The following is a 14,655-nucleotide window of genomic DNA, read 5'->3' on the forward strand; positions in this document are numbered from 1 at the left end:
GAAACTCACAGGTTGGGTCTGTCACTCTTTCTCAGCCTAACCGACCACATGGCATCGTTGTCAGGATAAAAATGGAGACGGTGACACTGAGGTAGCGCTCACTGAAAGGAAGGCAAAACAAAAACAATAAACTGATAAATAGGAATATTAAGAGTTACACTGATGGATCAGACCATCTTATCCAGCATTAGGATTTCCCAGCACTTGACACTAAGAAATAGGATGAATGGATAGCCAGTGAATTCTGGGAATTGTAGTCTATAAAGTAACTTTTTCAAGCTGTGCAAGTACCCTATGAATTTTCAGCCCCCCACACCACCACCACCAAATTGTTTTAGGGCATCTGAATAGCTACATGCTAGCTGGACAGGGCATGCATTAGGGCATCTGAACAGCTACAGATAGCAATGCTGGAGGATTCCATTCTGTAATCTAATTAAGCAATGTGTGTACTCTCCTTGGGTCAGCCACAGGTTTACTGCCCTGTGTGATACACACAAAGAGGGGCCCACAAGTCCTGGTATTACAAAAGAATGAGAAAATGTGTCTCTCTTCGCTTTTTCTGTAAGATCAGCAAAAGTATAGAATTTCATATATGAAAACCTGGATATGTGAAGCCAAGCAACATCGGAATATGGTCAAGATGGCAAAGATTATTCATGAGGGAGAACACACCAATGAGGAAAGGCTGCAGCAGTTTGCTTTTGCTTGAGCCTTCTGGAAAGGGAACACTCAGTCTCCTCCTCTCCTCCCAATCCCAAAGTTAACTGAGTGCAAACTATTTTTGTGCTTTGAACTCAGTTTGCAGCAACTAGGGTAAGCCAGGAAGAAAGAGGAAGGGGAAGGATACGAGAGAAAATGGACACTTTAAAAGCAATTGAAAAAGTGGGATGACAGAAGATTAACCAAGATTATCCCTGCCATTTTGGGCATTTTGTTCATGGATTACTAACACACTTTGACAGTCATCTTGTTGTCTGAGGCAATGGAAAGATGGAACCCCCTCCAGCTCCAAGTAGAATAGCTGACCAGACCAGCCAGTGTCTATGCTAGCTGGAGGATTATGGGTGTTGCAGACCATAACAATAACATTTTCCAGGCTCATTGAGTAGGTCTGGATCTGAGTGTGGAAGGTGAATGGGAAAGCTGATGAGGCTTGCAGAGGGGTAGGAACTGGGGCAGTGGAAAACAGTAAGTTTGGCTAATGTCTCCCTCTAGGCCTCTTGGTTTCTACTATTTGGGGGGTTTGGTTTGGCAATAGAGATGACTATTGATTCCTGGAACCTTATTGATTCCTGGAACACCAAGGTCTACTCTGGGCCTCCACCACACAGCAAGAGCCTCCAGAGCCCAGTCAGGCAGACAGGCATCCGGCATGTTCACAAAAGCGATTGACATGCCTCAGGAACTCAGCGCTCACATACCAGTCTAAGGGAGTCACAAAGCCATAAGAAACACTCTCACACTTGGAAGCAGACTCCACCAACAAAACAATACATCTGCTCAGAGTCCTGCCTGTGCACCACTGTTACTTTCAGATACAGAGATGTGATGTGCATCTGCTCAATGTAGTCTCATGCATGGTCATTGACATGCATCTAGGAAAGCAGTGGAAAAGAGGGAGAGATTCTCACACCAGAATGCAAATGTACACAGGGCTGGAATGTCCTCCTATCCCCCACTCCCCACTCTTGTCTGCTTCCTCTTCCCTCCCTCCTTCTTTCCTGCTGGCCATCTCCAGCCTTGGGAAGGTGGGCTCTAGGCCAAGAGGTGGGAGGTGGTTGGTAAAGCCACACCCCTACAAGCCCATACCCAAAAGAAAATAATGACGTCAGAATTGGCTTAAAAGTTTGTGGAGGGTGGACATAGCAGGGATCAAAGGAGATGGAGGGTGGACAGACAGGCAAGAGGAAGACCTCCAGGTTCACCGACACCTTCCCTGAGACGGTCAGCTCCACAGCTGGTGAGTTGTAGACACCTGACCTACAAACAGGTGGAGCACTAGGAGGGTGTCTGAACCCAAGAGAAGATGGGTAGAAATGGAGCAGTCAAGGTTTGGAAGAGATTGCCCTCTGTGCTAAAAAGAGCAGACCCCAATGTGTTGCCACACCAAGGGTATCAGGGTTGGGAACCCTGGAGCCAGTGCATTGAGGATCCATTCCCAGCTCTGAGAAGGTCATCCAAGTCTGCTTGTTAGAAGTCCATGAATGCCAACAGAAGGCAGTTGTAAGACTTTCTTTTGTGGGCTGCATTTTGATAGCCAGGATTAACCTGGCATATGATGATGTTTGCTTTTATGTATTGTTCCTTTACTAAATTGGATGCAGTGGGTATATTATATTATTCAGAGACGTGGTGTGGGATATCATTATGGAGAGTGATCTTGTATCACCTCTAAAGCTAAGTATGTGAAAGAGGTTGTATCATAAGCTTTCATTGACTATGTCTACTTTGTAAGATGCATATTACATTACAGTATATTTTTCCTGATTTCCACCCCTTAAACCATTGGTTAATGAGCTATCAGAAGCAACCAGGTAGACACACAAGATAGAATATTCCAGGGCTGTAAATCTAGATCTGAAACGAGAATAGGATTTGGTGGTAGAACAGAATAATTGGACAACCTATCCAGGAATACTGGTAGTTCTCCTAGTAACAGTATTAGCAGTAGTAGTGGTGATATGCCTGTTCAAGTGACCATAAGGTCACCTTATGGCAACCCCATGGATTTCAGAGTGTTTTCTTAGACAATGAATACCCAATACATATGCCTTCTATTCTCTTCAGTTACTGTCTATCCGCATCAGCATTCATCTTGTCGACTGTGGTACTCATTGTAAACCTAGTGACAGTGTTGGTGTTGAGCTTAAGGCTAGATTCCAGGGATCCACCAGTAGATGGTGCCTTGTCTATTTAAAGATCCCCAGATCCCTTTTCTCAAATGGCCCTGGCAGTGAGGAAGAAACTCTATGGGACCAGAGGTCTCTGCTCCCCTAGTTTCTCCATGGACCATTTCCTAGCTATGGGGAAACAGGGATCTCAAATCAAGCTATTAGGAGTTCTCTTGGCTTTGTTGCTTACCTTCTGACCTTGTTCTGTGGGGTGGGGTGGTGGCGGTTGCGGCAATGAGGTCTTTTCAAAAGGGAAACAACTGTGCCACCTTCTCAACAAAGGCTGGGGACTTGTCAGAGGGAAACTCATTTTCCACATGAGAGCCTTTAAGATAGCAGAGGATACTGCTGAGCAGGAGAAGATTGAAATAGGCCAGGGGGACTCATAATTCCCCCAGGGGCAGGTTCTCCCCAAAGACCGGGATGCACACAAATTAATGAGAAAGCCATTTGGCTCAGATCCTGGGGGCTCAAGTTCTTCTACAATGGGGTCCCAAATTAATTAGTTTTTCAGGTGAGTCCATTATGCTCCCCTCGCTCTCACGATCTCAGGTTCTCCCAGAGAGTGGGGGCCAGAGCATCATGTTCCCCACAGTTAATCCTAGGGATTGTAGGAAGGAATTGGGGAGAGAGAGAGAAAGAAAAATTGTACCATAATGGTGCTCCATTATCGGCATAGGAGAAAAGGGTCACAATTCCTAAGGTGGTCCGCTGCAGACAGTGTTAAGATGTGGAAGAAGGAAACGCTTCTACAGAAGAATTCAAATAGCCATGTTAATTTGGATCAGTATGCAAAGGGATGTTGTAGCACCTTTGAGATTCACTGAGAAAAATAAGTTTGTATCATAAGCTTTCACCGTCTGAGGCTGCATCTTGTGTTTTTTGTTTTGTTTTTGTTGTTGTTGTGTGCCTTCAAGTTGTTTCCGACTTACGGCAGCCCTAAGGAGAACCTATCATGGGTTTTCTTGGCAAGATTTTTTTCAGAGGAGTTTTGTCCTTGCCTTTCTCTGAGGCTGAAAGTATGTGGCCTGCCCAAGCTCACCCAATGGATTTTTGATACTCAAACCACTACACCACGCTGGCTCTCATCTACACTGCAGAATTAATACAGTTTGACACCACTTTAACTGCCATGGCTCATTGCAATAGGATTCTGGGATCTGTAGTTTTGTAAGATATTTTGTCAGAGAGCCCTTGTTGCACAACAAACTACAAATTCCAGGATTCCATAGGAGGGGTCAATAACAGTTAAAATGGAATCAAACGGCATTAACTCTGCAGTGTGCCAGCAGCCTCTGAGTCAACCTCATCAGCTAGTTCTAAAGAAGAAGCATATGCACTGCAGAAATAATCCAGGTTGACACCACTTTAATTGCCATATCTCAATGGTATGGAATCCTGTGAACTGTAGTTTGTTGTGGCGCCAGAGCTTCCTGACAGAGAAGGCTAACTGTCCCACAAAATTGCAGTTCCTAGAATTCCATAGACCTGAGCCATGGCAGTTAAAGCAGTGGCAAACTGTGTTAATTCTGCAGTGTGGCTGCAGCCTTCCTTTCCTCTCTTCATCAGAGTTCTGCAGTGTATATTTATCTCACAAACAGGCATTTTGAACTCTGTACAGAAGGAGAATAGTTTCAAACATACTGAAGCATGCAACTAAATAAATCAGTCAGTTTACTGATACATTGCTTTTTCTGCAAATGTGGGGCTTCATGGTATATCTTCATACTACACTGTTATAGCCATTATTCCATTTCAACTCCCCTGGAATCCTATAGTTTGGTGAGGGACGAATAACTGCCACGGGAGAATTCTAATGCTAAGTTCAGTTAGATGCGGTCTACAGCAGTGCTACTCAAAGTGGCCAGTGCATGGATCAGTGCTGGTCCATGAGGGATCAGCTGCCCATTCCTGGGTATTTATACCAATGGTATACATGCAGTCCTTCCTCTGAGGCTAAGAGAGTGTGACTTGCCCATGGTCACCCAGTGGGTTTCCATGGCTGAGCAGGGATTTGTACCCTGGTCTCTGTTGGAAAATGTTAGCATTCTCTCTTAACTCCCTCTTTGCTGTTTAGAACAAGTGGGATTTTAGATAGCATAGTAATTTCCTGCATGTCAAACTCTGCAGTCTTCCTTAATTTACAACCTCCCATTTGCTCACTACTAGCATTGAATTACATGGCAATAAATACCTTTTGTAACACATTAAACCATGTGATTCAGGACACTTCCATTTTTCAGATGTTACTGTCACATAAAAAAGATTCTTCTCTCTCTGTTGGTTTGCCATCTCTTCCTCCCATACCAGAAAGATGGAGAGAGTAGATATTTCTTCTTTTTCCTGATCTATTCATTAGCTAGTTAAGATGTAGGCTCCCCATGCATATGTAGATTCAGGCCATTTAGTAAACTTTTCATTAATTGAAAGCTACCTGTCAGTTTTCATATAAGCAGCATCAGACTGGAACTGTTTTTTCTGCTACTCTGCAAATGCAAACTGATCTCCATCAGGCTTAGCTTTGATATTTAAATATAAAAGGACGAAGTCTTAGGAAACCTGAATTGCCCAACTGTCTCCAGAGTCGTAGTCCAACATTCAAACCAATACACCACACTGGCTTTGGGGAACTCCCATGCTGAGGAAAGCCATGGCAAACCCCCTCTGAACAAATCTTGCCAAGAAAGGCTCATGATAGATTCCCTTGTAGTCACAAAATGACTTGAATACACACAACAACATAACATAAATATGGTAAAGATCCCTTCCCTACTGAGGAGGAAAGTTGCTAGTTATCACATCAGACAGCTTAAGAAGCAGTAGAGCTTCTCTCTAGCAGGGAGATTTCAAAGTACCTCCCCACCAAACAACAAGTCCCAATGCCCATAGTCCAATGCTCAAATCATTGCACATGTTGGGGGGGGGGTTACAAAAAGCTGTGAAAAGGATACAGCATACAGTCTCTCCTGGGACATATAAACCCCTCAAGCACAAGCTTCATCCTTTAGATCCTTTGCTTCATCCTTATATGTCCCTAAGATTTACCATCAACGTATCCATGGGCCATATCAAAATTCATAATATTGGCCCCAAAACATGCCCTCGACTTACACATAAATTTGATTTATAATCAAGTATATCTTAGACTAGCCCTGGTACTTGGCATAACTTAATAGCATCACAACATTAATAAAGACCATCTAACAGAGCCAGATACTGGGGGTCTTTAATACAACATAATTAGAGCAATATAATTCCACTTTAACTGCCATGACTGGCAATCCAGCTGCAGTTATAACCATTTGTTTAGGAAGACAAGAGAGGATCTCTTTGGCTGAGAATTCTAAACTTGCCTCCGATCCCACAATCCCATAGGATATTGGCATGGAGATTAAAGTGAAATACTGTAATAGCACTAAGGACTTTACCACATGAGACTAAAAAGTGGAAAGTTTCTTTGGCTGGTACTTATCATATGACGTCGTGTCAGTCCTGCTGCTGCCTTGCATTCCATTCATTACTTTGGTGCCCCTTTTCATTGACAGGCAAAACCCATCAATAGGCTCTCAATCTCACTGCTATTCTATTATTGCCTTTGTACGATAGATCCCTTCTGCTGCAGTTCCACTTCTCAGGCAGCCATGTGGTGTGAGGGGGTATGATTCTGCTCTTCTCCCCCTTTTACCCCCCCTCCCCCAGCGATCATGGCTGCCAACACCTTCCCAAAGCCAGCTATTCAGGAGCTGGTTGGTAGCCAGGATCGCTTTCCCCCCCTGTCTCCTGAAGCTCAGGGCTGCACTGTGAATGTGAACACAGCAGCCAGCTTTGGGAGGCAGTCATCCTCCCTGTTCCTCCCAAAAGCACTGTTTTGCAGTGCAGAAAACAGATCACATGACCATGGGTCAACAAAGCATTATCATGGAAGAAATTGTGAAAAGAAATGATGCCAAAGAATGCTTGCATTCTTAAACTAGTGTAATCGTGGCAGGGCAGCAGGCTGGTGTGATAAAGTCCTAAATGTCTATAAAAGTCATCCTTTTATATCTGGAATAGGGACGATGTGGCCCTGCAAACATACAACTCTCAACAGCTTCCATTCTTAAACTAGTGCAATCATGGCAGGGCAGCAGGCTGGTGAGATAAAGTCCTAAAAGTCGATAATGTAAAAGCGCCCATTGTGTGTCAGAAGACAGAGATATTAGTGGGTTCCATTATTTCCTTTCAGATATCGAAGTTTCCTTCTACAAGAAGTTCCCCAATGTATCTGGCTTGGCTGGGGGCCCATTGCTTTCTCCCACTGCTCCATCCTCCCTCCATGCTGCTGTCACTCCTGCCCGTCGACGTCACCGGACAACGTTCAGCCAGGATCAGCTAGACCAACTGGAGGCAGCCTTTGCAAAAAACCACTACCCTGACATTTACTGTCGAGAGGAGCTGGCAAGAGCTACTAAACTCAATGAGGCTCGCATCCAGGTACCTATCTCATACAGCTCAAAAAACATGTGGAACATGGTATATTGGATACATTAAAACATGTGGACAATGCTATTGGATATGTCAATGAAAAGGTGCATCACAGTAATGAAAAGTGACCTACACCAAGCCTTTAAGAACAGTAACTAGAGGTATGTCCACACTGCAGGATTAAAACAGTTTGACACCACTTCAACTGCCAAAATTCTAGCCTATAGAATCCTGGGATTTGTAATTTGATGAGGTATTCAGCCTGGTCTGCCAGAGAGCTCTAGTGTCTGATTAAACTACAAATCCTAGGATTCCACAGGATATAGTTATGACAATTAAAGTGGTATCAAACTGATACAAACTAAAATAGAAATGTGAAGTTTTGGTTCATAGTGTGGGGGGGGGAGTTGAAAAAATTCAGGAAAAAGAGGGGATTTAAAAAATGGACTATGGCATTTTTCTTTTAGAAAGATGGATAAAATGTTTAAAACAAGGTGATCACATTTTTATTCCCCCTAAATAATTTCTAAAACCTATGTAAAACTAAGGCAATGTATGCTACCTGATTCCCTTTTCTCCATTCTTTTTATGGAAATGAATAGAGAAACTGAAATACTTTCCTCCCTTTGATGGTTATATGTGTGTGTATGTATGTATGTATTTTTGCTTGCTTATAACAAACTGGCAGAACCAAAGAGGTTACTATTACTGAACATTTACATTTCAGGACCTTGTAATTCTATTTGTAAAAAGTGTTAATCTGTTATTCTCAATAAACTGTTATTTGAATAGACGTGACATGTTAAAACATGATAGGCTAAAACATGACCATTTTATGCTAAAGAAATGTATACATGATACATTTAATGTTCCTGAAATGACTTTCTGTTCAATCTGGAAAGGGTGCCAATATTGCATTTCACCACATCCCCATTTTTCTAAATATTTGCAATATTTATGCAGAAAAAAATGTGGGAAAGGATTCCTCCACTCATGGCTTCAAAATGTGTGACCATTTTACATCTCTAAATTAAAACACACCCCTGTCGTCCTTTTATATATGGAATAGGGACCATGTGGCCCTACAGACATACAACTCTCAACAGCCCTAATCAGAAATAGCCGAGGTGGGAGCTGTACTCCAATAACTGGAGGGCCACATGATTCCCACTGTTCCTTTAGAATATGAGGAAACAAGGGGCTTAAAAAAGAAGAAGAAAGAAATCAACTTTAGAACCAACTTATTTCCTTTTATATTTTGAAATCCAGGCAATATTAATTCCTAGTAGAGATCTCTCTGTGTGTGTCTGTTTATGTGTCTTATTAACATCACCTGCGGTGGCATCACTAGGGGGTGCAGGGGTGTGAAGCTCACTGGGTGACACCACAGAAGGGGTGATACCCAGTTGGGGCTGTCTGCCCACTGTAGGATGGTGTGCTGCACAGGAGGTGGGCACATGTCTCTTCCCCACTGCCCTGCCTCTCCCCACCGTGGGGGGCATGGCAGCAGGGAAGAAGGTGAGAGCAGTGGGCACACGCCTCTGCCAGCTTCCTCACTGCCCTGGCTCTCTTCACCAAGGGAGCCAACACAGCAAGAAAGTCGTGGGCAGCGGATACATGCCACTGCCATTTGGGAAAGCCCAAATGAGAAGCCCCCCAGCCCCTGACCTTCCCTTCCATCCCCTCTCAGATATTTACAAAATGAATCAGAAAGCCAGATGGGTGTGCAAAATCAAGGTGTATGCTTACAGTTATGACAAATACTTACCTACAACATCTGCTTAGACTTCCAGGCCCTACACAATTCCATCTATTTACCTTCAGCATACCTATGTATCAATGAATAATAGTTTCCTCAAGCTCACTGTCTGCATGATTGTCATTTTTATTTATTTTATTTTTTTACAACAATTAGAGTATGATTTGTCCATTCTGGATGTATTGTACAAGCCTATCACTGAATTTTTTGTTCATGGAATTGATTTATCTTCTTAGCTCTTGACTACTGATGAAAGACATCCTTGATTATTCCAAATGCCTGGAATGGCCAATGAGCATGCGTGTGTAACCTGCACAAGAACAATATTATGATTCCACTTGTGATTGTCATGGCTCCATCCTATGGAATGCTGGGCTTTGTAGTTTGCTCAGAGGCACCAGAGGAAAATTCTCTTGCTGAATATTTTTTTTTAAATTACGCCCTCCACTGCTATTCCCAAATTTCCATAGGATACAGACATGACAGTTCAAGTGGAATCATAGCACTATAATGGTGTAGTGTGAACGTATCTCTTCAGATATTTTAGCTGGGCATAATGTTCACAATGTGCATTTTGTCTACTTTTGTTTTGACAGGTATGGTTCCAGAATCGGCGGGCAAAACAGAGAAAGCAGGAACGAGCTGTACCCAAATGTGCCACTCCTGGTGTTCTCTCTGTCTGTCCCATGCCTGCACCTCCAACCCGACAGTATCAGTACCCACCCACCCTTGGGTCACCCCATCACCTGTCCCGTTTTCCTTCCACCTACGCTCTGCCACCTCCACCGTCCCTTGCTACTTCTACCCAGTTTCCATGCCCTGTCTCCCACCACCCTCAAACCTCCCGCACTCATGAAGACTGGTACACCCCTATGCGCACTATTGGTTCCCCCACAGTTGCTCCAGCACCTTCCATGATCTCCCTGAGCCTTGATCCCAACACCCACTGGAACTGAGGGCCTCTTTGTCTGCAAAGGTATGGATAAGGTTCATCCAGGCAGATTAGGACAAAGACAGTCATAAAGGTACCAAAGATATACATCACTGTCTTGTTTCTTCTGTTGATGGAGGGTTCCTGGAAGATGGTGCATGGGTTCTGCTCTTCCAGTGAATAGTTCTGAGCAGCAAGGACATCTGCAGAAGATCACACACATACACATGGGCAACAACACCTTTGAGGCAAAACCACCTGAGGAACAGTCCAAGTGCTATAGCCTATCTCAACCCCTGGCAATCTTGTGACAATTCATCTGCTTTGGTTCAGGCCTCAGAGGGAGAGAAGAACTACGAGACCTGATCCCCTTCCTCACTGCCATTCCCTTCTCCTTTTGTGCCGTGTCTTTTTAGATTGTAAGCAGGGAATCATTTCATTAAAAATAATAATAATTGTAAGCCACTCTGAGAGCCTTTAGGGCTGAAGGGCGTGGTATAAATAACGTAAATAATAATAATCTGCTGAAGAACACCCATGCCTTAGCTAAAGATGACCTATGCTTTACTGACACTTCCTTGGGATGCTCTTGAATGTGCACTCAGCTCATACGCAAGATATTGGCCAGGTTTACTAGGCCTTATATCTAGTGGTATAGTGGAGCTCAGTGCTTTTTATTGGCAGGACTCTGTCATCATTTACCACCCTCCTTACACTCCTCTGTTTCCTCTGAGTTTATCCACAATTCCCACATTACGTGGAGGGGAAACTGATTTACCAATAAACAATGCATTGTTATGAACTTCAATATTCCTTTTCTGTTTCTGTCAACGACACTTCTATCCAACCGGTTCATCAAGCCCACAGTCTTGGCTTCATTTTTGACTCTTCTCTGTCATTTATTCCCCAGATCCAGGCCACCGCCAAGGCCTGTAGATTCTTTCTCCACAACATTGCCAAGATCCGTCCATTCCTGTCAGCCTCTACTGCCAAGACTCTAGTCCATGCCCTGGTGGTTTCGCGACACCGAAGATGCCTCTGCATGTATATTTTGTCTCCACAAAGGCCATTGTTTGTGGAAAAGCAGGCTCTGAATGTAATAAATAAATATCTTATATCTGACCCAGGGAAGCCACTGTTTGTGCTCTGTCTTTGAAGTGAAGTCATATTCAGGGCTGACTCGAGGTATTTGGCCACCCTAGGCGAGAAATATTTTGGCACCCCATGTCATCATCCCTCATAATTATTTTCACCCCTTGATTTCAGCTGTTTCATTTGTGAAACACTATTGCATGATCACTACCAACAATGCAAAACATGAAAACAGACTAGTTTGTTTGTTGTGAACAGTAAACTGAAGACGACTGGTGACTGGTGTTCCGTGTTGTGGCACCAGGGGTAAGGTGGGTGAGGGTGAGAGTAGAGGGGCTGTTGACTTTGCGGTTATGTTCAAGGCGCAGGTGGAAGGCGGATGATGTACCATGTGACCGTACCATGGAGATAAGGGTGCACACATTTATGTTTTGGCCATTGTACAAAGAAACCGACATACGGTAGCTTGCTTTTACATTGCTTGCTGTAATGAGTTTTCACTTTAATATTGTTTAATTACGCAAAAAATTATACAAAAAAGCTGCCAAGCCACCCCTAAATTTTGCCACTCTAGGTGGCTGCCTAGTTCACCTGTATGGATGAGCTGGCTCTGGTCATATTGAAGAACCTACCATTCCAAGTCAGCACTTGAGAATGATGGGAATTCCAATCCAGTGTTTCAGGAGAAAAGCAGATCTGAAAGGTTGCACCATCTTTCAGCTTGTGCTTTTCTTCCAGCTCCTTTCTGCAAGTGTGTAGATCTGTGCAGTTTGAGTGGCTTTATATACTCTCCAAAATATCACAGATAAAAATAAAGACTTTTGTATACTAGTGACACATTTCAAGTTTTAGCCGATGTCTCAGTGCCTTATGGCAATTCTGCTCCCTCTCTATGATTTTAAATTCTGTTTTAGGTTACTTTCACACTATAGTTATAGTACTATGATTCCATTTTATCTGCCATGGCAACATCCTATAGAAACCTGGGATTTGCAGTTTAGTGGGAGGCATTTGAATTCTCAGCTAGGGAGCTCCTCTGAGTCTCAGCAAACTACAAATCCCAGGATTCCATAGGATGCAGACTCTGCTTGAAGACCTCCAAGGACGGAGACTCCACTAAAATCTCAGAGGAAGGAACCTCCTGAGAGTAAAGGCTGTCCGACAGTGGAACATACGTTCCACTGTCGGACAGCCTTTACTCTCAGGAGGTTCCTCCTTATGGTGAGGTGGAATCTCTTTTCCTGCAGTTGGCCTCCATTGTTCCATGTCCTGTTCTCTGGAGCAGCAGAAAACAAGCTTACTCCATCCTCAATATGACATCCCTTCAAATATTTAAACAAGACTATCATATCACCTCTTAACCTTCTCTTCTCCAGGCTAAACATCCCCAGCTCCCTAAGTCATTCTTCATAGGGCATGGTTTCCATATCCTTCACCATTTTCGTCTCCCTCCTTTGGACACGCATTTTGCAAATGCATCTGCAAAGTTAAAATAAGGATGGTGGACAAAATTCTTCATGCATTATGTAGTTATGTATACACAACTTTAGTTGTGTAGCTTAGTGCCTTCTGGCCCAGACACCCCCCCCCACACACACACAACCAATTTTATTGAGCATCAGCTGTGTGGAAAATGGAAGTCCATTCTAATGGTGATCATGGTGTGGTGGGATGATGTTTCCACCCCCTTCCCACCAACTAGCAAGGCTTGACACAAGAAATCTGATAGGATCGTGCTTTAGCACCCTGATTGTGGATGTAACGATATTTTATAGGTTGTTGTTGTGTGTTTTTAAGTCATTTCCAGCTTTTGGCGAACCTAAGGCAAACCTATCATTAGGTTTTCTTGGCAACATTTGTTCAGAGGTTTGTCATTGCCTTCCTCTGAGGCTGTGAGAGTGAGTGACTTATCCAAGGTCACCCAGTAGGTTTCATGGATGAAACACTGAAACCACTACACTACATTGACTCTAGTTAGGTACATCACAACTACATTGTCATCTGTGAGATGTTCTGGAGCATTATATGTTAAGAGTTTGACTAATTCAGTGTGCATTTTTCACATAGACATATTATTTGTTCATTTATTGGATTTATATTCTGTTTGTTGTCCCCAAATGGGACTTGAGGCAATTTACAGTAATATTGAATTACAACGAGTTAAAATCCCAAGTAAGAGCAAAGATTAAAACAATATTTAATTAATGGCACAATTAAAAGCAAATTAAAAACATGTCAATAGCTGGCATGGCAGCAACTTCCTAGACAGATGGGTCATGAATCTCAGATTATCAGATTGCAAGGATTAATGGAATTGCATAAAATCTTCAAGTACAAAGAGATATCACTGAGCATCAAAATCAAGACTGTCCATGCTACAATATTTCTGATTTCTATGTACGGTTGTGAAGGCTAGAGAGTGAAAAAAGCTGATATGGGGAAAAAATCACTCATATGAAATGTGGTGCTGGAGAAACATTCTACGGATGCTGCGGACTGTTAAAAATACAAACAAATGGGTCCATCCAAGAGCACATCAAACTTGAATTTATGCTAGGAAAAACAAAAACAAAACAGAGACGTGTGCATTTTGGTAGAATTCAAAGCTATAATAGCTGTGTTCAGTATGTAGAGAGTTCTTGTAGCAACTTTAGTTAGTCTCAAAGGTGATAGAAGGTCTCACTATATACGGTGTATTTTGAAAAGGATGAGATGACGTGACTCGTTGTAAAAAATGATGGTAGTGCTCATTAAAGTGGGAGACAACAGGGAAAGAGGAAGACGGCTTTACAGGTGCATTCACTGTATCAAGGAAGCCACAGCCCTGAGGTCTCTCATTTGTAGGGCCATTGGAAATTAACTATGTAGAGAGATCTTGTAGCACCTTTGAGACTAAAGGAAAGAAATTGGCAGCAGGAGCTTTTGTAAAGTCAGATGCATCTGAGGAAGTAGACTTTAGTCTTTCTTTTCTTTAGTCTCAAAGGTGCTACAAGATCTCTCTATGTACTGATTCTGCAGACCAACATGGCTATTATATCTTTGAATTCTAAGTAAACCTATGCATATTTTACTTGGAAGTAATTTCCATTGTGTCCAGCGAGCTGTGAGACTCATATTGCATGTAGGCCTAAGAGAGCACAGTGACAGAGACTCCTTTTTGTTCTAGTGCATTGAAGTAATGATACCATTAGAGAGAAAAAAGTATGAAAGAAATTAAAACACTAATTAGACCCCACCCCCACCCCCACCCCCTCAGTTAAAACAGATCTTTCAATCTGTTCAACCACCTTCTTCCCTTTTTCCAGGCCAGATACACACTTCTCCTTTTGTTTCTTCTACTTGCCCAACAGTTACAACAGCTTGTTTTGTTTTGATTTTCTGCTCTAAAATGAGAGCAAAAGTACACTCTTTAGGTGGGGAATGGCAGGAGGTGCATAGGCCTAAAATCTGTGGTAAATATTGTGTGTGCATACAGTGCATGGCGTAGCTCTGGAGACTAGGGTTCCAGTCCCGGC

The 14,655-nt window shown here is 43.0% G+C and overlaps 1 protein-coding gene across 1 annotated transcript; it reads left to right on the forward strand.

The window, feature by feature from the left end:
- Positions 1–1,884: 1,884 nt before the first annotated feature.
- Positions 1,885–10,073, forward strand: LOC121920498 (homeobox protein prophet of Pit-1-like). Its single transcript, XM_042447636.1, has 3 exons — positions 1,885–1,963; positions 7,120–7,367; positions 9,714–10,073. The coding sequence occupies exons 1-3, from the start codon at positions 1,885–1,887 to the stop codon at positions 10,071–10,073; spliced, it is 687 nt and encodes a 228-aa protein (XP_042303570.1).
- Positions 10,074–14,655: the final 4,582 nt, after the last annotated feature.

Source organism: Sceloporus undulatus, chromosome 2 (assembly GCF_019175285.1).
Source record: "Sceloporus undulatus isolate JIND9_A2432 ecotype Alabama chromosome 2, SceUnd_v1.1, whole genome shotgun sequence".
Taxonomy (NCBI): Eukaryota; Metazoa; Chordata; class Lepidosauria; order Squamata; family Phrynosomatidae; genus Sceloporus; species Sceloporus undulatus.